A 22,820-nucleotide genomic window follows, 5' to 3' on the forward strand; every position below is an offset into this window, starting at 1 on the left:
CTCGTAAAAAAAAAAAAAAAAAAAAAAAAAGAGAAGTATAATACTTTTATTTATGTGGCCACAAATCACATTTTTGTTTTTGGCGATGATTAACAAAGCTTCTTATTCATCCAAACTGCTTTCTCACAGGTGGTGTTCTTCTACATTTGTGTTCTAGTGGATTTCATTGACCCTGATCATTTATTTCTCCTGCAGGTTCTCCTAGTGGTCTGTGCCATAGGACGATATACATAGGCCCGGAGATTGCAGTGATCTCTGGCTTAGAACCTGTCCCCAGCTTCCTAGATAAGCTGGAGGGCACCCAAGGGCTGGGGCAGACGAGTGGCCCAGTGTGCACAGTCCCTGTCCCTGAGAGGAAGGGGCCAGCTGGACAGCAGGGGCCCGCGAAGAGGCCTTACGGAGGGGCTGCTGAGGGGCCTGGCCTGCTTTGGGAGGTGGGGCCCCCACACTGGAGACCCCAAGGCGTGGTGAACCTTTGAGCCTGGTTCCTTGCAGGAATGTTGGTGGCACCGGTCCCCACACTGCTGCACAGAGGTCTGCTCCAACCTGAGGGCAACAGCAGGAAGTGCTCTCTTGGCAGAATTCTGAGTCACTCTGGGCTTAGAGCAGCCTGGGACAGTGCTCAGGCTTGAGGTGTTGCGGTAGGCAGAGGCACACACACTCCTGCTACCCCCAGGTTCACGGCAGGGGACAAGTGAGCTATCCCAGCTCCCTGGTGGCGTGGCCTCACCACCCACTGGCCTCTGCTGGACCTCAGGAGGATGCTGTAGGGACTGGGGAGCAGCACAGGACGACACCAGCCTACTCCCAATCCTAGGCAAGGGAGCCTCCCTCCCAGCAGGAGGCAAAGACCAGAAAGCAGGGCAGCGAGGTTGGGAGCCTTGCTCACAGAGGGAGACCTGCTGCACGTGGCCCCTTGGCCTCCGGCTCCCCACTGAACTCCCCTGGTTCCTCTAGAATGGGCTTCAGCTTTGCCATTCCCTGAATTGGGAGCCTGAGTCTCAGAGAGGAGACTTCATCCACTCACACTGCAAGGAGATGGCAGATCCAGGAACCAAACTCCTGCCTGCCCGGTGGGAATTTCATGGTCTGTGTACCCAGGACACAAGGTACTGGCTTGCAGCCCAGGAGCTGGACCATGCAGTGAGGGTCTAGAGGACCTAGGCTGCGCTGCTTTTCTTCCATGCAATGTGGGGTGAGCATGGGGCAGGGTGGACAAGCTGGAACTTTGTGTTTCTGTGCACCACGTCTCCTTCCAGCACCAGGGTGCTGGGGTGCTGTGTATTCAGACAGCGTCTTAGCTGACTGGTTCACAGATGGGTGTCTAGAGGGCAGGAGGGAGGTGAGTGGGTACAAGGGAGGGTGGGTGGATGGGTGATGGTGTCTAGAGATGGCCTCGCAGTTCCCGTGCTCACCAACTCAAGGTGAAGCTGGAGAGCTCAGTGGTTAACGCTGTTTGCTTCTCGCCTGCCTGTGATCAGCTCCTGTCCACCCTTCTCTCCCGGGCTGTCATGTGTCACTAGGCTGCCCGGGTCGTCTCTTCTCTGAGCTGAGTTCTTAGCCGTAGAAAAGTGTTTATAATGTAAACACTAAGACAAATCGTATATTGACATAATGAAATATCTACTTAATGCAACAACTATACCACCACTAAAAATAGAAAGTAATTTAACAGCAGTAACACAGTTAACTACCTAAAGATTAATAAAGCTTAATGAGTATACTACTAAAGATAGAAAATATGGGGAATGGGGGAATGAAAGAAGAAAAATTTGAGAAATTAAGCAATGGAAGATGAAAAAGAAGAGAGAAAAGTGAGACAAAGGATCCTATTAAATAAAAATGGGATCCTATTAAGGAGTTAAAAAATAGCATTAGATAAAAATGATAGGAAAGAACAAATGAGAAAAAAGAAAAATAAGAATTAAAAAAGGAAAGCGTGAAAGGAAAAAAGCCAGTGAAGAAGAAAAGAGAGAAAAATTCCTCTGTGTTTTTGAATGAGTGGTTTGTTCCAGGAGCCAGAGTCTTGGAATCCAGCAAGTCATGGTTTCTCCACCTAGCTTTACTGCCTGTGTCTTTGTGAGGTGTCTCCTTGCTCCAGGGGACCCTCTGTGCGCTCATTCCAGGCTGTGGCAACTGTCTGAGCCAGGGTACGTCCTTGTTCGTGTTAGTAGATGGGGAAGTCGGAAACCACTAATCTGTGCTGAATGTCCCAGCCGGCAGGGGTTCAGGCAGACCCACGGACCCAGCTGCCTCTGAACATGCCAGGTCTGGTTTCGCATCATAAAGGGTGGGACCCTTCCCAGGCTGAACTTAAACTTCTCAGGAGGTCTGTGGCCAGCCCACACCCTCTCCACAACCGTCCACGGCTGTCACTCACCTAGTCATTGTGGGAGGGTGACACTGAGAGCCCTGAAGTGAAGTTGTTTTCGAGTCATTCTGTAGCTTAATCTTAAACAATTAACCCCTTCCCAAAATGGCTCCTGGCTAAATGCTTTCTGGCAATATGGTGAGCAGTGTACCGGATGTATTCTCCAACTCCAGCCTGCTGTGCAGAAGAATCATGGTCAGAGTAAAATTCCAGTGTTTCTCCCTGGAACTACTGACCCTTGGGGCTTGCTTTGCCTGAGCAGAGGCAGGTGCCCCTCCCTGGGAGCCAGGGCAAGCTTCTGGTCGGCTGCATTCTTTCCTCTGCACAGTGCTCCGTTTCTCCACCAGCTTCCCTGTAGTTCATAGCTTTCCTGTCAGCTCCCTATTCCTAGAGATCTTTTTTTTTCTCTCTGTCTTTGCCAAGTCATTATTTTCTAGTTGTCTAGATTCTGGGTCCTGAAGATGCTGTATTTTGCTGCTGATCACTAGTCTGTCATTTCAAGCCCAGGGAATGTGCTCTTGAAGGGAATAAAGAGATCTCTTTCTTTCTGCCCCTCTTCCCCCTCCTTAGCGGCTGCCATGAGGCATACACCTTGCTCCACCAAACTCCCTGCCATGATGCTCTGCCTTACCACAGGCCCAAGAGCCATGGACCAGTAGTCCATGGACTGAAATAATGAGCCAAAATAGATGATCATTTAAATGGTTTATCTCAGATGTTTTTCTGTATCAGGAATCTCACTAGCGCAGGCTTATAAGTCATGTGGCCCCAGGCAAGCCAGGCCCAGGAAGTCTTCTGCCCTCTACCTCTTGGGGTGGAGTCTGAGGTCCCTGGCACAGGTGTCTGCTGGCCTGGCTGTTTCCCACTCTGGAGCTAGCCTTGTGGGCAGCAACCTAAGGGCTGACCTGCGCTGTCTTCCTGCAGGTTGTCATTCCCTTCTTCAGCCTGCTCATCAAAGACATCTACTTCCTGAATGAGGGCTGTGCCAGCCGCCTTCCCAATGGACACATCAACTTTGAGGTAGGGACTGGGCCTTGAGGGGGACTGCCGCCAATGTAGACAGGCCAGTAGAGGTTCCCAAGCAGGCCTGCCAACTCCTGGACAGACCGATGGGGCACCGAGAGGCAGAGTGCAGCTTTCAGGGAGAGATTATCATGGTGTCCCCACCTTAGATCTGCCGAAGCGGGAGACGGAGGCTCACACGTGTGTCGGATGTCCACGCTGGGCCCTGCGCAAAGCAAAATTATTTCTGGCCCTTGAGAAGTGCTCGGCTGGTGAGAAGGACAGCCCTGTAGATCCACAGTGCCAGCGGCAAGGTGCAGCGATGCACCAGCTCATGGTGTGTGGGTGTTGGGGCAGGACCCTAAGGAGGGGCCTGAGCTTGTCTGGATTTCTGTATGTGGGGGCAGAGTGGGCAGAAGGAAAGACTTCTGATTTTTTTTTCAGCTTTAATTGAGTTTATTGGTACATTCTAGGTATACAGTACAGTTACATTCATTGTTGGGATCTTGTACCTCTACATGACAGGTCTTGGTTCTCATTTTTTCCCCTTACCCCTGCCCTCCCTTCACCCCTTCCTCCCCTCCCAATCTACAAACACTTTATTTTCATCTTTTCATTCTCTCACATTTTTTTTCTTTTCCCTTTTTACTCTTCCCCTACCCATCCCACCTTCCCTACACCTTTAGCTCCTTTCTTCCCGTTTCTAAATGTCAGTAATCTTATTAGGATCTTCTGTATTATTGCAGATTATTCACACCAGGGAAACTGTTTTCACAGACACTGCGGTCAGCCGCGAGTGCCTTCTGGGACCTCTTAGGCAGGGGGAGCCCACCTACCAGGGTTCCACAGAGCAGCAGCCTGTACACTGCTCACCGGGACCTCAGAGCAAGCACTTTGCGTCCCGACTTCACTGTGGGCCACCACACGCTTGTACGTCAGAGTGGCCAGCGGGCAGTGGCAGGGGTTGGTTCAGAGCCAGGCAGAAGCTGCACACCGTGCAGCAGGGGCGCTCTGCAGTCTGCAGGGGGAAAGGGCTCTTCTTCCACTGGAGAGCTGGCCGTAGCCCCAGGAGACCTCTGCCTTCAGGGCTGAGAGTCCTCGGTCAGTCGCTTGCCCTGTCCAAGCCTCAGGCTCTCCCTTGGTAAACCACAACTCTGGCCACGCTGCAGCTTGAGGAGCACTAGGAATAGCGTGGCCCACCATGGCCTGCGCAGCCCATGCTCCGTGGCTCATGCCTGGACCCTGTGGGCTGTCGCATGCAGCCCAGAGGCAAATGAGCCTCCAGGAGCCACAGAGCGACTCGTGTCCGGCCAGCAGGCGTCCCAGGACACTGTTTCCCTGGGGTAAAACTGCAGGCTGGGGCTGGGGTGGCCTCTTGCTCTGTGGGTGACCCTGACACAGCAGATATGGAAGCCCCTGTCTTGGCGCTTCTGGACTTGTCCTCAGAACCCAGGCCGAGGGTAAAATAAAGACTGCAGGATCCTCGCCTGGCCTCTGATTCAGAGCGTCAGAGAGTTTTCACAGACACTGCGGTCAGCCGCGAGTGCCTTCTGGGACCTCTTAGGCAGGGGGAGCCCACCTACCAGGGTTCCACAGAGCAGCAGCCTGTACACTGCTCACCGGGACCTCAGAGCAAGCACTTTGCGTCCCGACTTCACTGTGGGCCACCACACGCTTGTACGTCAGAGTGGCCAGCGGGCAGTGGCAGGGGTTGGTTCAGAGCCAGGCAGAAGCTGCACACCGTGCAGCAGGGGCGCTCTGCAGTCTGCAGGGGGAAAGGGCTCTTCTTCCACTGGAGAGCTGGCCGTAGCCCCAGGAGACCTCTGCCTTCAGGGCTGAGAGTCCTCGGTCAGTCGCTTGCCCTGTCCAAGCCTCAGGCTCTCCCTTGGTAAACCACAACTCTGGCCACGCTGCAGCTTGAGGAGCACTAGGAATAGCGTGGCCCACCATGGCCTGCGCAGCCCATGCTCCGTGGCTCATGCCTGGACCCTGTGGGCTGTCGCATGCAGCCCAGAGGCAAATGAGCCTCCAGGAGCCACAGAGCGACTCGTGTCCGGCCAGCAGGCGTCCCAGGACACTGTTTCCCTGGGGTAAAACTGCAGGCTGGGGCTGGGGTGGCCTCTTGCTCTGTGGGTGACCCTGACACAGCAGATATGGAAGCCCCTGTCTTGGCGCTTCTGGACTTGTCCTCAGAACCCAGGCCGAGGGTAAAATAAAGACTGCAGGATCCTCGCCTGGCCTCTGATTCAGAGCGTCAGAGACCAGATCGGCTGCCAGGGCAGGTCGAGGGTTCAGCGAGCGGGGCTCCCGCCCAGGCCTGGCACAGTGCTGCTTGGCCTTTCAACTTCGTTCTAAACTCGGTGCATGCTCTATAATTACGCACACGCATGGCTCACCCTCCATACCCAGGGCTTCCACTTCCATGGATTCAACCAGGCTTGGGTCAAAATGTATTCTTTAAATTGCCTCTGACCTGACCTCCCTGCTTCTTATTATCTATCTTCTATTTTTCTCAAATGGGAAGGGGAGCCATAGATGGAGGGAGGGAAGAGGTAGGAGAGAGGCAATGAAAGAAAGAATGGAAAGGAAAATATGGAGATGAAGACAGAGCTTCTGCAAATGGGAAAGGGACCAAGAGACGAAGGGAGCAGGGAGGAGAGGGAGCGTGAAGAAAGGACCGGGTACGCTGTGCACACGTGCCAGCCCCTCTCATGAATGCCGTCATGCTGTGCTGCAAGCATGTGCTGATCAAAAATAAACCCAAAACCACATCTGACCATGCCAGGTGGCAAGTGCCTCCCAGCTACTTGGAGGCTGAGGCAGGAGGACCGCAAGTCCAAGGTCAGCCTGGATAACTTAGCAAGTGCCTAAAAAAAATGTAAAAAATGAAATAGCTGAGGATGTAAATCAGTGGTAGAACACCCCCTGGGTTTGATTCCCAGTACCACCAAAAAAAAAAAAGTAATAAAAACAAAATGAAAAAATGTTTAAATTCCATCTGTACTGAACATTTACAGGCTTTTTTCTTGTCTCTGTTCTCTAAACAATCCAAGTTAGAGCTACCTGCATAGCGTGTACACTGCATTGGGCATTAGATGTTGTGTAGAGATGACTTAGTGTCCGGCAGGAGGGTTATGGGCTCCGTGCAAACCCCTGTACCATTTTATATAAGGGGCTTGTGCATCTGGATTTCTGTATGGGGGGGGCTGGAATCAATCTGGGGTTCACTTAAATGTATCTATCTCAACTCAGATCATGCTCCCCCTTGCTAGTGGCAAGCAAGGCTGGGACCAGGCTGCTTTCTCCCTGCTGCCTGGGTGAAGCCCCGTTGAGCCGAGTTCCCCAGGGTGCAGGACCACGGGCAGACTCCAAGGGTGAGGAGCGGGCTCTGCCGGCCTGCGCTCCCCGAGCCCCCGTTGTGTCCCCGCGGCAGAAGTTCCTGGAGCTGGCCAAGCGAGTCGGGGAGTTCGTCAGGTGGAAACAGGTGGCCTGTCCCTTCGAGCAGAACCCCAGCATCACCAGCTACCTGCACACGGCGCCTGTCTTCAGCGAGGACGGTAGGTGGTGCAGGCTGTGGCTGGCGGGAGGCCCCACAGTCGGCACACGGTCGCCCTGCCAGCCTTCGGGACCGCTGTTTGGGAGCCGGGCGTCAGGGAAGGAGCGGCTGGCCAGCGCGGCCGTGTGCGAGGCTTCTCCATCTGCTGTGGATGTCGGTCCCCCAGCACATAGGCGCCCCATCTGCTGATTTATCAGACACAAACCTGCTTGCACATTCGCTAGCGGGCAGACCCCGGAGCGCCCCTTTGGGAAAGAGAACATCTGGAGGTGAGCGCGGTCCTGTGCTTGACTGTGTTTTCCCAGAGAGGGGACCCCCAGCTCTCAGAGCACAAAGCATGTCACGGAGGGAGCCCCTGCTGCACCCCCAAAAATAGGGGAAAGGATTTCTTCATGACTTTGCCTTTGGATACTTTGCAATTTTGCTTTTCATGTTTGGAGCCAGGAACTTTCTGGGGAGGGCTTAACCCCTATCTGTACCACGGCCCCAGAGAGCAGCTGCTGATAAATCGCCCAGGCTACCTGCCCTCCACTGCATGCACACAGCAGCCCCTCCTGAGCCCTGTGCGCGTGCGCGCGCGTGCACACACACACACACACACACACACACACACACACACACAGCTGGGCACCTCTTCATCTAACCCCTGGCCGTGATGTCTACAGTTTAAACGTGCAAAGTTTGGCGCAGATTCCTTTTCCCTTCTTCACAATTTCAGATAGAAGATTTTTCCCTACCATCAATCTCAGCGTATGGCTTTTTCTTCCCTTTCAATATCATGGTAAGAACTCTCCCCTTGACACTTGAAAGGGGCACTTGCCACTTCTCTTTGGCATATGAGTATCACCACATCCCCAATCCTGCGATGCAGGGTCACTGCAGCATAAGATAGGGGCTCCTCATTAACACAGCAGCACAAGCCCTGTGGTTGTGTGACAGCAGATCTGACAACCAGGAGGGCGCCGAGTGACGCCAGGCTGCAGGGTCAAGACGCTGGACAAAGGGACATTCACGTCCCGGGGGTGGAGTGGGCGCCACGAGACTTCACCGTGCTATTGGCAGTGGCATGCATCTAAAAATCATGAATTGCTTATTTCTGGAATTTCCCACTTAATATTTTCAGACTATGGTTGATCAGTGGTAACTGAAACTGTAAAAAGCAAAACCAAAGATAAAAGGGGACAACTGTATTTGTTTCCTATTGGCGCTAACACAAATCACAAATTTGGTAGTGCCAAATAACACACATTTATCCTGGTGTAAAAGACTAAATGTTTCCCTACTGGGATGGATAGCAAGACCAGAATGTCTCTTTCCCACCCTTAGTTTCCATAGTGATAAAGCAACTAGTTAGTACAATAAGGCAAGAAAAGGGAAAAAGCAGAGATCAGAAAAGAAGTAACTTAATACTGTCACTGTTTGCATGTGGCGAGGTAAAAATATTCCAAAGAATCTACAAAAAACTTCTAGAAATAAGATCTGAGTTTAGCAAGGTCATAGAATAAAAGATAAGCATACAGCAATTGATTATATTTCTGTGTTCTAGATATAAATACATGGATACCAAAATTTAAAAAAATGATGCCATTTAGCCAGGTGTAGTGGTTTGTGCCTGTAATACCAGCACTCTGGAAGGCTAAGGCAGGAGGATCTCAAGTTGGAGCCCTCCCAGGCAACTTTGTGATTTAGCAAGACCCTATTTTAAAACTTTAAAAAACAAAGAAACTGGAGACATTGCTCAGTGCAGAGGCTCTGAGTTCAATCCCCAATGCTGCCCCCACAAAAAGGGTGTATGTGCGTGTGTGGGTGTATGTGAGTGTGGGTGTGTGTGTGAGTGTGGGTGTGTGTGTGGGTGGGTGTGAGTGTGGGTGTGGGTGAGTGTGGGTGTGTGCAAGTGTGGGTGTGTGAGTGTGGGTGTGTGATGCCACTTCCAGTCACTCAAAAAATGAAATCTTAGGTGCAAGTCTAACAACAGATGAACAAGATCTGCATATTAAAAAATATACAATGCTAAAATCAAAGGTCTGACTAAATAAAGAGAGATGACATCCATGAAGCAGAAGACACACATAGCAAAGATGTCAACTCTCCTTCCCAAATTCTACTGTTTTAATGGACTTTCAATCAAGAGCCCAGGTGGTGGGCCAGGGAGTTAGCTCAGGGGGGCTGTGCCGCCTCGCAAGTGGACCCAGAAACAGACCACACAGGTGCGCCCAACGCTTTTAACAAAATGCAGAGCCAGTTAATTTGAGGAAGCCTTTCCATAAGTGGTGCTGGAATATTTTTGACATCCACAAACTAAAGAAAAATGAACCCCAATGTTAGTTTGACACCTTTCACAAAAATGTGGACTTGAAAGGGTTCATGGACTTAAGTGTCCAGTCCTGAAACTGGTGGCTGAGGTGTGTTGGGGAACCGGGTTCAGGAGAAAACCTTCACGATAGGGAGGCTCCGACTCCCGCCACCCAGACTTTAGCGATGGGAGGGCGGCGGCCAAGGGAAGCTGTGCGGCACGTTGAGGGTTCGGCTCTTTCCTTGGGCTGGTGACCTGCAGTCCGCCGCTCTGTCCTGGTGCCAGGCGCAGTGCCACCCCCAGTGCTATGGTCAGGTGCTGGCTTCGGCTGTGCTGCCTCGCTCAGGGTAGGTGTGTTGGACACCTTTGATTCACAGCGATTTTACCTCGTGGAGGGTCTATCGAGATGTGTTCCATCATAAACCGACAAGCATGGGTATAGAGCTAGACAAAGGTCTTCCTGTTAAAATAGGTAACTATTATGCCACCTAGCGATTGCACTCTTGGGCTTTTATTTATTCTAGAAAAATGAATAGTCATGCTCACAAAACAGAAAAATATCATCGTTGTTTACAGACACTTTACTCATCATCTAGAAACTGAAAACAATGCAGATGTCCTTCAGGGGTGGATGGTGAAACAGCCTGTGACATACCCATGGCACGTACTGTACCGCACAGATGGAAGCCAGCTACTGGCACGTTCCCCACCATGGAGCAATCTCCAGGGTATTTCGCTAAGTGAAGAAAACAAGTGACATACTATAGGAATCCATTTATAAACACTCCTAAAACGATCAAAGAAGCCAGATGTGGTGGCACACACTTGTAATCCCAGCAGTCTGGGAGGCTGAGGCAGGAGGATCACGAGTTGGCACCCAGGTTGGGTTATTTAGCAATTTAGTGAGACCCTTTCTCAATGCATAGATGGACAGACAGAGATATGATAGATGATTGATAGATAAATGATAGGTAGGTGAGTGATAGTAGATAAATAGATGCACACATACATACATATGACTGGCGATGTAGTTCAGTACAAAAACCCCAAGTTCCATTCCCTACCACAACACGCACACAAGATCAACTATGGAAATGGAGAACAGACCGGTTAAGCTGGCAAGGGAGGGCTGTGGCTGTAAAGGGCACACAAGGGGTGCTTTGTTGGGCGCTGGGCCTCACTTTCGCCATCCTGTGGCTGACTAGCAGCTGTGCTGGAGCCGCTGTCCAGCACTGTGAAGAGGAGGATCTAACCACGTATCACCAGCCCAGAGGAAGATCCAAATTCCAAGTCCAAAGTACAGTTTCTACTGCGTGCGCCGCTCTTGGATAGCACCGTAAAGCAGGAAATTCTTCAGTCTGGGCATTATAAGTGAAAACCAGTCTGACTACACTAGTCTGTATTTTGCAAGTGGTTACCGTTAGAGGGAGCAGGGTAAAATGTCCCAGGCTCCCCCTGTATCATTTCTCACAGCTATCTGTGAATCTATAGTCATTTAATTTAGAAACAGAAAGCAGGCCATAGGCCAGGGTTTGGCTCAGTGGTTCTGCTGCCTGCCTCCCAAGCCCAAGGTCCTGAGTTTGATCCCCAGTACCAATAAATAAAATAAAATAAAGCATATCAGGCTCAGGTGTAGAACAGGTTACCACCATCAACCACACGGTATAATTTCTCTTCCTTTTTTTTTTTTCTCTAGGTCTTTATTTGGCTTCTTATGAGAGTGAGAGTCCAGAGAACCAAACAGAGAAAGAGAGGTGGAAATCTCTGAGGTGCGTCTTTGTCAAGACAGAGTGGGAAACAGGGTTGGAAGATGGGTGGGGTTGCTTGGGGCCAGCACAGGGCCAGAGAGCTTCCCGGATATTGATCTGTCGTCAGCTTCCTGGGGGCTGGGCCAGTCCAGAGCAAGATCAGGTCAAGGTCATTGGGGTTGGGGCCAAATTCAAGGGTGAGGGTAGGGAGGGGCGGAGCCCTTGCACCCTGGAGGCTGGAGGTTGCCTCTGTGGCCAGTCCAGACCTGAGTCCTAGGACCAGCAACTCCCAGCCCATACTTTTATGCTAGAAAGTAAGACACACCCACCGTCTCTTGCCTCTTTGCCCTGTGAACACAGCCGAGTGGAGGGCTCAGATGGTTCACAGCATGGGCTCTGCGGTCTGAGCCGAAAGGCTTTCCCAAACACCCATGTGCCCACATCGGCCCGTGGGCTGAGGAGGTGGTCGTGCTGGGGAGCAGCCTGCCTGCAGCCTGGGGCTCTCACCACCGTCCACGTGTTTGGATCTGCAGATCTTCTACTCTGGGGAAGACATGAGAAGCTCTGAGCTGAAGGAGGAGAAAATAGAGCCAGCGGAGGCCCTCACAGCCCCGCCTCAGAGGTGCCCAGGGTGGAGATTTGCAAATCGACCCCATGGCCGATGCCCACCACCATGGCCCAGGGGCACAGGAAGCCTTTTGTGGGACCTCAGCCCCTGCAGACTTGGCAGAGCCTCCAGACATGTGGGCACATGCCTTGGGGACACCCCGCCCTCAGGACCCTGGGGCCACACTGCTGGTCAGTCTGTGTCCCTCGTGTGCAGTGCAGCCTCTCGACAGGCGCCACCCACCCTCCGTCCGGAGTGGCTCGGGATTGTGCCCTGCAGCAGGCGGCACGCCCATCTCCCGATGGACCCCACCTGGCCCCGGGCACTGCCCGCTCGGGATCCCGCTGGTTTGAGCAGAGGTCCCAGGGAAGCAGATCCGTGGGAGCAGCCGGCTTCACGGAGTCCACGGTGTGTGTGTTGTGGTCTTGCCACCCGGGTCCCTGGAACCCTTAGCACTGGTACCAACAGGCCTTCACACGCCCTGCACTCCCTGTCCACACCGGGTCTCTGATCTTCAGCCAGGTGCGGGACGCTTTCTGAACTTAGCCCTGGAAATGCTGTAGCCAGGGTTTAGGAACAGGATGGGAGGTGCCATTTCCAACCCAGGCTGCAGAAGCCCTGGGAACAAGCTGGGCACGTGGGGACCCTTCAGGGACTGGGGATCAGCGTGACAAACCTGTTTGGAGTGGGCACGATAAAGCCCGTGAGGCCCTGCAAGGCTCCCCCACTGCTCTCGCCTCACTCACAGAGCACCTGACGGTGCTGCTCTCTACGGGAAGCTGTGCCTCTCCTGGTCAGGGGCTGCTAGTGGGGAAGATGGGGAGCACTGCCCCCCCTGGCTGCCTCCTGCCCATGTCAGGCCCCCAAAGGGCACACTCAGCTCAGAGCTAGACTCAGCTGAGAGTGAGACCCTGTCTCAAAACAAGACAAAATAGTTCAGCAGTAACCCGCAACCTTCCGACCAACTGCTAAGGTCTACCTCTGTACCTGGCTCAATCTCAGAACTAGGACTTCTCACGGGAATGTTTTCTGCATTCATATCCCCTGTGCTGCAACAACAGATTTACCTTCGCAAGTATACATGTGCAGCTAGCCATGGGCAAGTGCCGGTCATCCCAGCGCTCTGGGAGGCTGAGGCGAGAGGGTCACAAGTTCAAGCCCAACCTGAACTTGGCAATTTAGCAACTTAGCGAGACCTTGTCTCAATAAAAACAAAAATAAATTAAAAACCACAGAAGTGCACACAGTCAAACAAAATTTATGTCTCCATTTTCCCAGAAGTGGAGATGGAATCATTCAGTAGATGGAGAGCATCAGGGAGACTTCCCTGACCGAGCTATGTCACATCCCACACGCAGACTTACATACTGAGTCCTTACCTCATAACGCGATGGTGTTTGGGAAGTGATTAGGGTTAGGTGAGATCATGAAGATGGCTTCGTAAGAAGAGAAATGTTAACACTGTGCTTGCCATATGAGGGCATTGCGGGAAGGCTGCTGACTGCAGTCCCCAGTGAAAGCCCTCACCAGGACCAGAACCAGCCAGCACTTGGGTCTTGGACTTCTAGACCCCAGAACTGTGAGAAGTAAATATCTGTTGTTTAAGCCATGTAGTTCACAGATTTAGCAGACTATTCCAGGTCTATGAAGGAGAATTTGACCAAGGAACATTATCCAACTCTGCCAGCCTCAATGCCCCCAATAATACCACAGTCTTGCAACCTTCAGTTCCTACCACCAAAATATGACTACTTCTAATAGATTCCTCAGTGTCCCTTGATGAATCATTGGAGCTTTTTATCGCTACAAAAAGAGCACATTTTGAAAAAAAAAAAAAAATTAGGGAAACTAAAAATAGTCACCTACCCAGGCTGTGATCCCAGCGCTTGGGAGGCTGAGGCAGGAGGATCACCACAAGTCCGAGGCCAGCCTGAGCTACATAGTGAGTTCGGGGCCAGCCTGAACTACAAAGTGAGACCCTGCCTCAAATAAATAAATAAAAAAATAAACTCTCCTATCCTCCTCCCAAATAAACCTAAGTATTTTCATTTTGCTAATTCTCTTCCAGTACTTGTTCACAGATGTGGTCTTATTCTGCACGTGGTAACCAGAGATTTATTTGGCATTCTACTTTTGCACTCTGCAGAATGTCAGAAGCATTCTTTACACTGCTGATATATTAATAGCTGTGTAATCATCCTCAAATTTGTTGCACCATAATTTGCCCAGCAAATAAATAAGTTTATTTCCAACTTTTTGTCCCTGTAGTGAATGCCCCCATCAACATCTTTGTGCACATAGTTTGTTTGGTTTTTGTGTGTGTCGAGTGTTGGTTTAAAAGCAGTCTGGATACCGGTCTCGGCCGAGACTGGCAACTCACATTGTTCTGCTTCTCCTGAATCTTCAGGCTGCTGGCTATGGAAAAGCTGCTGCTCTTCTAATGTCAGACTCTCAGCTGGCCACAGATGACCTGAAAGCAGCAAGTTGGCCACACATGACCTGGATGATGTCTTTGTTTTCTTTTGCTGTGACTGAACACCACAGACTGGGAAATTTATGAAAACTAAAGATTTCTCTTAGCTCATGGCTCTGAGCTGGGAAGTCTAAGCATGGTATTGCCATCTGCTCAGCATCCTGAGGGCCTTCTTGGTGATGGTGACTCTGTACGGAGTACCAGGGTGACACGGGATTCCCCGTGACAAGACAGAACAAGCGCACTCAGTAGGGTGTCCACCCTTCTTATAAAAGCTACTAATGCAACAGGGGTGGGGGCTCATTGTTGTGACTTTATATACTCTTAACCATCTCCCAAAGGCTCCCCCTCCAAATACTATTAATAAATGGCTTTATTTTTAAGTTCCAACGTGAGTTTGGGGAGGAAAAAACTCCAGACCAGGTGACAGATCTGATGAGAGAGGCCCAGACCCCACTTCTACTTCTGGAGGAAAGCAGCCACCGATCAGTGGGCAGGAAGTGCGAGTAGGGGACCTTTGTGGGCTTCCCCTGCATCACACGGAGGCTGCCCTTCTTTGCCCCATGCCCTTTGGCTTTGGCCCTGGTGAGGCTATTCTTCTGGCATCACATACACTCTTGGCAAGGATGACGGTCAAGGTGGCCCATGTTTCAGGAGCCAAGTGTGGGCCTTGACTCCAGGCGGACCACCAGTCAGATGCTCTTCCTGGAAGACTGCAGACGTGGCTGAGCAGGAACTCCCTAAAGCAGCTGCCAGACCAGAGTTGCCTGGGTGCTGCTCTTTCTGAGCTGTCCCAGTACCTTCCCTCAACCGGACAAGCAGCTCTGCAGCCTTCCCAAAGAATCTTGTTCTGTGTCCCCCCTGCTGTGCCCAGAAGGCTTTCCCAAATATAGGGCCCCTGGGGAGAGGGCCTCGAGGCCCGGGATGGCCATGCCAGCTCGGCCTGAGCACCAGCAGCCAGGCATCGTCTGCTCTCTCTCAGTTCTTAGATCACTGTGATCAAACATCCTCACAAAGGACAAAGTGATGCCTTCGATTCTGCTAAAAGGTGGACACCCTGGCAGCTCCTGCCTACTCGGCATTCCAAGGGGAAAATCAAGCTCAGGACCTGCTTGAATTCCTGGACAGACCTCAGCTCAAGTGTCTGGCTTTCTGGACTAGTCAGATGCAAAAAAATTCAGGAGTTATCTGAACCCTGAGCCTGGCCAACCTGAGGTAGTGAAATGAGTGGATGAGTGTCCTACGGCCAGCAAAGATTGGGCTTGTGTGCCGGAGCCACCATTCACACCTCCTCAGCTGGGCAAAGTGGGCCTGAAAATCCCTATGAGAGAAGGGCTTCAGGACAATTAAATTCTTATCTCCACCAGATGTGCTGGTGCACACCTGTAATCCCAGCTACTTAAGGCTGAGGCAGGAGGATTTTAACTCCAAAGCCAGTCCAAGCAATTTAGGTACAGTGTGTCTCAAAGTAGAAAAGGGCTGGGGATGTAGCTGTACACTGCCCATGGATTCAATCTCCAGTAGTGCAAAAAAATTAAATTAAATTAAAATTCTGTTCTCTGGAACATGACGAGGTTTGTCACCCCATCTGACCACAAGCCCACAGCCTCCAGTGTGGTCTTGAGCCCTGGGCTTGGGGGGACTGCCAGCTTGGCAGGCCTCTGCCCTCACACCCCCACTGCTTCCTTAGAGTGAACCCACCAGGAAAGGGAGGGAGGGCCGCTTCCTGTAGCAGGACGGTTGGAGGTAAGTGGAGCCTGGGCCGCTTCCATTTTCTTAGGTTCCTGGCATACGAAGAATGAGGAAAGTTACAGTAACTGTATAATTTCAGTGTCTGCATAGAAAAGGTGGAATATAGTACATCTGTGTTATGGACAAGATAATTGCAGAACTCCTGGTAATTTTGAGTGGTGTAGTTGTAGGGCAGGATGCAAGTCTAGAGTCTCAAGATAGATACCTACTCCTGAAAAGTTTTTGGAGCTACATCTGTACCCTGAAAGTCTGAGCTTTTACAAAAAGATGTAAGGAAATGCAATGCAAAAAGTTTATTGGATTCCAGTCCACGAAAACAATGGGGGACATTTTTAGATGTTTGGGAACTTTTGCATAAGAGTGCAATATGAATGGGATACGAGGTTATTTTAGAGAATAATCATTCATTACTTTGGTCATGATACTGTAAGAGCATAGCCAAAAGGACCATTGCTGTGGTTTGGTTATTGTGTTAGTCAGCTTTCTGTTAGTGTAAAAACACCTGACATGATCAGTTCGTAAAGAAAAGATGTTTGTTTTGGCTTAGTGTCGTGGAGGATTCAGTCCATGACGAGTTATTCCTGTTTTTGGATCCCTTGGTAAGACAGGACATCATAGTGGCGGCATGTGGCAAAATTGCTTACCTGGTGGCTGGAATGCAAACGAGGAGGAAGGAGGAGGAGCTGATGTTCCGGTATCCCCTCGTAGGGATCCCCAACAACCTCTCCCTAGGACTTCCCTCCCTTGAGTTCTGTCACCTCCCTACAAGCACCAGAGTCTGAAGACCAAACCTGTAACACATGGCCTTTGGGGACACTTACCCACCCCGTGGCAGGTGTGGCCTCAGCGCATCCCCCAGTGGGAATCCACAGCTGTGTCCCCAGTGTGCCAGTCCTGAGGTGGTGGGGACCCGAGAGGTAGGGCCCAAAGGAAGAGGACTAGGTCACCAGGCCCCCGTAGGATGGGGTAATGGTGGCCTCTGAGCAGATTGGGTCTCAAAGGAGTGAATTCCCAGCGAAGGGTTAGTTAGAACACGGTGAACTGGGCCAATGGTACTTACTTCCTTGCTCACACAGGTGGCCATTTCTCTTTCCACTTCCATCATGGTGTGACACAGCCAAAGCACCCTTGCTGGTACAGTAGCACAATGCTCTTGGACCCCCAGAACTGTGAGCTCTTTTCTTTACAAAATACCCAGCCCTGGGTATTTTGTTATAGCAACAAAAAATCAAGTAAGACATCACAAAATAGTTTAAACTTTATTTTCTTGACAGCATAAGGGATTGAACCCAAAGCCACATCCCCACTTCTTTTTTATTTTTTGTTTGGAGACAGGTCTTACTAAGTCACAAAGTTGCCCAGGCTGGGCTCAAACTTGGAATCCTCCTGCATCCGCCTCACAGAGGGATAAGATTACACCTCCACACCCACTTAGCAAAAACAGCCATCTCTTCAGGACAGCCTGCTCCATCCTCACCCAGGCCAGTCCTGGTCACAAGGAAATGGGGCACTGATAAGAGCTACAGCTTCTGGGCATCCATCGTCTTATCTGTACCTGGGTGAATGACAGGGAGAGGGGCAGACAGACAGACAAGAGGCTGTCACCTCTACCTCAGAGAGGGAAAGGGACCCCAAACGGACAGAAAGCAGAAGACACACAGTCGGCATGATGATGGGAGCCAGGGGCATTGCAACAAACCACTGAAAAATAAAAAGACAGGAAGGAAAGAGAATGCAGATCACAAGAACACTCGGATTCCTAATGAGTGTCGGTTTCTGTGGTATAATTATTACCCCAGCACCACGGCCAGTTTCAAGGTACCAATGGGTATCAAAAATTGCCGAATATTTAACAGTCATCTCTGGTACATCACTGATTTGAAGCCAGTTCTGGGGGTCTGTACCTCAAGCCTCTACTCGTTTTTTCTGTTACCATTTCCTACATTCTGATCCTTTGCACACCAATTTCAGAATCACCAGTTTTGGGTTCCACATGACTATTGCTCCTTGTATATTTTTCTTTAAGACACTTCCTGTGAGGAGACAGGTGCCATGACTTTCACTGAAAGCTTACTTTCTGCAGAGTAAAAAGTGATGTTAAAACAATCATGTAATCATTAAAATAACTTTCTTTGCACTTCCTGAAGTACTTTCCTTGTGCTGGGCCCGGTGACCCAGAGAGTGCTCTGCGGCCCTGTGGCCTGTTTCTCTGCTTGCGTCTTGTGAAGCCGTTACGAAAAACAGGAGTACAGCTTCTCACACTCCAGGAGCAGACAGCAACGTGAGCCAAGTGTGCAGATGCCTGGCCAATACCAGAGCATTTTTTTACCTGTAATGATCACCACTACAGCCCTGAGGACTGAAGTATCCACAGGGACACATCTCCAGGGAAGCCTTCCCAGCGCACCTGGACTGGGTTTCCGCAGAGATTCTCCTGTGCCACAGCTTGGGGATGCAGTGTGCTTGGGTCAGCAGCAACCACAGAAAAGCTAATGTGGACCAAGACCCGTGGAGGACAGAGATCTTCAGGGAGGGACAGAAGAGGCTGAGGTGGAGGTGGAGGGAGGGCAGCTGGAGTGTCCCAGAGCTGGCACATTTCTCCCTCGATGAGCCACTGTGCTCAGAGTATATGCTTGCAGGATCACGGACAAAGACACCAAAAGATGCTATCGTGGCCATTCTCTGTTGCTATAACACATTGCCCAAGGCTGGGTGACTGACAAAGAATAGAAGTTTATTTAGCCCGTGGTATTAGAGGCTGGGAGCCCATGAGCCTGGTGCCCCCATGTGGGAAGAGCCTTCTTGCCGCACCATAATGTGGGGGAGGTGGTCATGTGGCAAGAGAGCTTGCTGTCATTACAAAGCCACTCTCAGTCATCAGCCCCTCAGCCCATGACCCGGAGCCCTCCTGACCCAGTTATCTCCCAAGGAGTTGCCTACAAATACCATTCCCATATGACTCTGAGGATTAAGTTACCAACACATAAATTCCAGGGTTCAAACCATAGCAAACATACAGGCTTCACAACAGCTCTATTCATCATAGCCCTAAAAGAAAAATCAGTATATATGCCAATCAACAGAACAATGGATACATCAACTGTGGAGTACTGTATAGCAAAGAAAGGCTACTATCTGGGGAAAAAAAAGGAAAAGAAAAGAAGGAAGAACTCCATAGATGTAACACTAAGAAAAGTAACGAAACACCAAAGAGCATATATTTTCTGATTCTATTTGTATAAAGCAAATTAATCTTTGGCTATGGAATTCAGACACATGGAATCTTCCACAGGTGCTGGGAATGGTCTCCATTTTAATCTAGGTGACAGTTACAAAGGTGTTTTAACCATGGAAAAATTTGGAGAGTATTACATGCAAGATGTTTGTATCATTATAGATACGATTCAATATAAACATTAATAAAGTTAAGGAAAAGTTTTTTCAAAAAACAGTAATGAATGAAGATAATGAAAAACAACATCAGGTAATAACTCAACACTATTTAGTAATTAAAAAGTATGTGTGCTCTATACAACAATATATATCTCACCTGAATAAAAACCAAAAAAGACACATTAAATTCATTAGAATGGTTGCTTATAGTTCAGGGAATGAGAGCAAGCAATGGTGAGAAAAAGGAATAAGTCAATGATAAAATAGAGCAAATAAAAGAATTAAAAGAATCAGACCACAGTGATATATGTGCATCCATGTTTATAGGGGCGCAGTTTGTAACAGCTAAAACTTGGAAACAGCCCAGTTGCCCATCAGTTGGAGACTGGATAAAGAAGATGTAGTTTTTCTATAAAATGGAATACTACTTAGCCATAAAGAATGAGAAACTAAAGTCATTCATAGGAGAGTGGATGCATATTGAGGCCATACTCTTAAGTGAAATAAATAGGACACACAGGTGTAAATACTGAATGGTTTCTCTGGTGTGAAAAACTAAAAGTGTAAATAAGATCCAAATTGTATAACTGTCAATGTGAAATAGGAAGAAAAGGGCTAACGGTGTAGGGGAAGGGGAAAGGGGAGGGGAAAGGAAAAAAGGGAAAAGAAAAAATATGAGAAGAGGAAAAAATGGAAACAAAGCCTTTGTAAATAGGGGAGGGGGCAGGGGTGAAGGGAGGGCAGGGGGAAGGAGAAACAGAGAACCAAGATCTGTCATGTAAAGGTACAACATCCCAATGGTGAATGCGACTGTACTGTATACTTAAAAAGCACCAAGAAACTCAATAAAAAAGAAAAAAATAATAAGAGCAAGGCCCTGCTCAGACCAGTGGGATTCAAATGCTGAGGAAACAAAAAGGAAGAGGACATTGGAGAGGCTGAGTCAGAACTCAGCACAAGTCCCCTAGGAGATGGGCCACACCCACCCCTGTGCTTTTATTCGCCTCATACTTTTAATTAGCTCAATCTTAAAAAAAAAAACTTAAGTGTTTTGGAAGTGGCTCCATTCAAAGAAGTTTTACAAATGGCCAGGGAGCACAGGAAAAGATGGTTAACATCAATAATTTCTAGGGAATGAGAATCAAAACCACAAGAAGACACCACTTGCATCCATTAGGGTGATTATAGTAAAACGAAGGAGGTAAATAGGTGTGGGCAGGATGGAGAGAAACCAGACTCCTGCATGCGGTTGGTGGATTGCAGAGTGACGCCACCCCTGTGGAAACAGTGGAGTCACACAGAACTGCCATTTTACCTGGCACCCCACTTCTGAGTACACTCACAGAAGAAGGGAAAGCAGGGTCCTGAAGAGATACTTGTGTATCTCACGCTTCTGGCAACATCAATGGCAACAGCCAAAAGGTAAAAGCAACCCAAGCACCCATCAATAGCTAAGTGGAAGCAGAATGATCTTATAATATATAATATAAAGTAGTCAGCCTTTAAAAAGAAAGAAATCCTGACACCTGCCTCAAATGGATGAGCCTGGAGGGTATCGTGCTAGGTAAAATTGCCCTTCCCGGAAGAACAAATAACCGCATGATTGCACTACATGAGCCACGTAGAGTCGTTGAATGCATAGAAACAAAGTAGAATGGTGACTGTGAGAGGCTGAGAGTAAGGAGAATGTGGAGATGTTTAATGGATACAAAGTTTCAGTCGTGCAAGAGGAAGATTGTGTAGATGACTCATTGTGATGGTTGGTCAGGGGTGAGAACACACTTCATGCCACTGAACTATGTACTTTAAAATGACAATGCTAAATTTTACGTGTATTTCGCCAATTTGTTAAATAAGGTGGCTTTATATCACTATTATAAATGAAAATCCTCTTGCCCTAGAGGAAGAGTTGCCAGGGAACTGAAGACAGTCACACTCACCCCAGCAGGGTGATCTTAACATTGACCTAGGTGCTGCAGCCTGCTAAGGCTGCGCACCAAGACTGAGTCTCGTTTTTTTTTAAAGTGAAGATCAGCAAATGTCAGGGAAGTGTTACGGTGCCAGTGCTGTGGGGCCAACTTTCTCTTTGACAAATTCCGAGGGGCTGAAAGAGATTTAAAGGTAGCTAGCTGTGTTCTCCCCACCAGGTTTAATGGGGTGGTGTGTGGGGGCCTCTATAATTCTCTCCCACACTAGGGGCATGTGTACCCGTAATTTGAATGACTCGTGAGAAGGGAGTAGGGGCCATCAGCATCTTGGGCAGGGACAGGCCAGGGCGTGCTGAGTGAGAGAGCCGGGGCAAGGAGGCCTCTGCTGGAGAAACTCGTGCAGGTCCTACAAAGTGGTCCAGGACTGTGTGGGCAGGGAGTTCCAGAGTCTTGGGTGCCTCAACGTGTGCACCTTGGTCTTAAGGACTCCTTGTGAGTGTGGTCCCAGCTGGAGGAGGAAAGTGCAGGGGCAGACCTAGTTCTGGCCCAGGATCTGTACTTCCTTAAAGTAAAAGCCAGCCCCGACCCACCAGTGCACGGTGTAGAAGACACCATGACAGCGTGGGTAAAGTGTAGGAACTAAGGGGAAATGTGGAAGACGTAGCTAAGGAGGTACCAGCGGATGCCTGGTGTTCCGGCAGGCAGAATGCCGCGGTTTTCTTTTGGGAAGCTAGTTCTCTGCAGGTTTCTTGGTACATTTACTTTGGAAAGGCTGACTCTGACCCATTCCTAGTACAGCAGGCAGAAGACTCAGCCCTGCCTGGTCAGAAGATGCCACCCTCCCTACCCACGGTGACCCCATAAATTCCTGACTTTGCTACATCTTAAGTTAGACTTAGCCATCCCGGGTTTATGCCTGGGAGGGATACACCGTTTTAAATGGCATAATGTGTTTGGGAGGTGGGTCCCACTTCATATCCATGGGCGCCCCACCTGCAGATTGAACCAACCATAGGTCCACACTGTTCGCAGGGTGGGGGAAATGGGTTGCACCTGTGATGAACGCGTACAGACCTCGCCCTCATGATTCCCTAAAAGGTGAAGTGTAATAACCATGAACGGAGGGTGTGCATGGAATCTATAGGTGGTTTAAAGAATACATGAGAACGTGCTTAATTATACTCATATACTGCACCACTTTATTTAAAATACTGGCGGCACACATGGATTTTGATATAGGGGAGCAGGACAGGTCGAGGATCCCACCTCAAACGCTTAAGGGCGAGTTTGGAATCTTTCTATCCAGGGATCCTGTAAGTTTTCACCTCCTTGCAGACTCCTGCCGACCACTCAGGTGCCCCTGCAGTCCCAGGTCTACCAGGGCCCAACAAATAGGGGCGCCCACCCCCTGTGAAAGTCACTCGCGAGTTCCAGCTGACCAGCAGAAACCCTGCATCTCACATTTAATTAAAGCCTGACTTTAAAATCCTAGTTTCTTTCGTATCCCGGCGTCAAACATTTCCGCGAGTCCTTGGGAAGCTTCCTGTCTCCCGGCCTGGGAAGACAGAAGCAGCGGCGACACACAGGTGAGCTGACCTCCCCCGCCCTCGTGCGGACCAGCGGGAGCGCACAGATCCTCGTGCGCATGCGCGGGGTCGGGGCCACGCCTCGGGCCTGCGCGTTGCCGCTTGCCCGAC

The 22,820-nt window shown here is 50.0% G+C and overlaps 1 protein-coding gene across 4 annotated transcripts in view; it reads left to right on the forward strand.

Annotated features, from left to right (window-relative positions):
* The window catches only part of Rasgef1c (RasGEF domain family member 1C), a 53,257-nt gene extending 36,139 nt beyond the window's left edge, over window positions 1-17,118 (forward strand). For 2 of the 4 annotated variants that reach the window (XM_010623743.2, XM_033761504.1), the window contains exons 9-12: window positions 3,296-3,391; window positions 6,807-6,930; window positions 10,919-10,991; window positions 13,985-17,118. In XM_010623743.2, the coding sequence (XP_010622045.1) occupies window positions 3,296-3,391; window positions 6,807-6,930; window positions 10,919-10,991; window positions 13,985-14,018 (327 nt within the window). In that variant the 3' untranslated portion in view covers window positions 14,019-17,118. Of the gene's footprint in view, window positions 1-3,295; window positions 3,392-3,543; window positions 3,860-6,806; window positions 6,931-10,918; window positions 10,992-11,503; window positions 13,510-13,984 lie in introns of those variants that run through there. The other 2 variants (XM_010623744.2, XM_010623745.2) reach the window with 2 other exon arrangements.
* The last annotated feature ends 5,702 nt before the right edge of the window (window positions 17,119-22,820 follow it).

Source organism: Fukomys damarensis, unplaced genomic scaffold (assembly GCF_012274545.1).
Source record: "Fukomys damarensis isolate Sample0158 unplaced genomic scaffold, DMR_v1.0_HiC HiC_scaffold_9, whole genome shotgun sequence".
NCBI classification, from domain to species: Eukaryota; Metazoa; Chordata; class Mammalia; order Rodentia; family Bathyergidae; genus Fukomys; species Fukomys damarensis.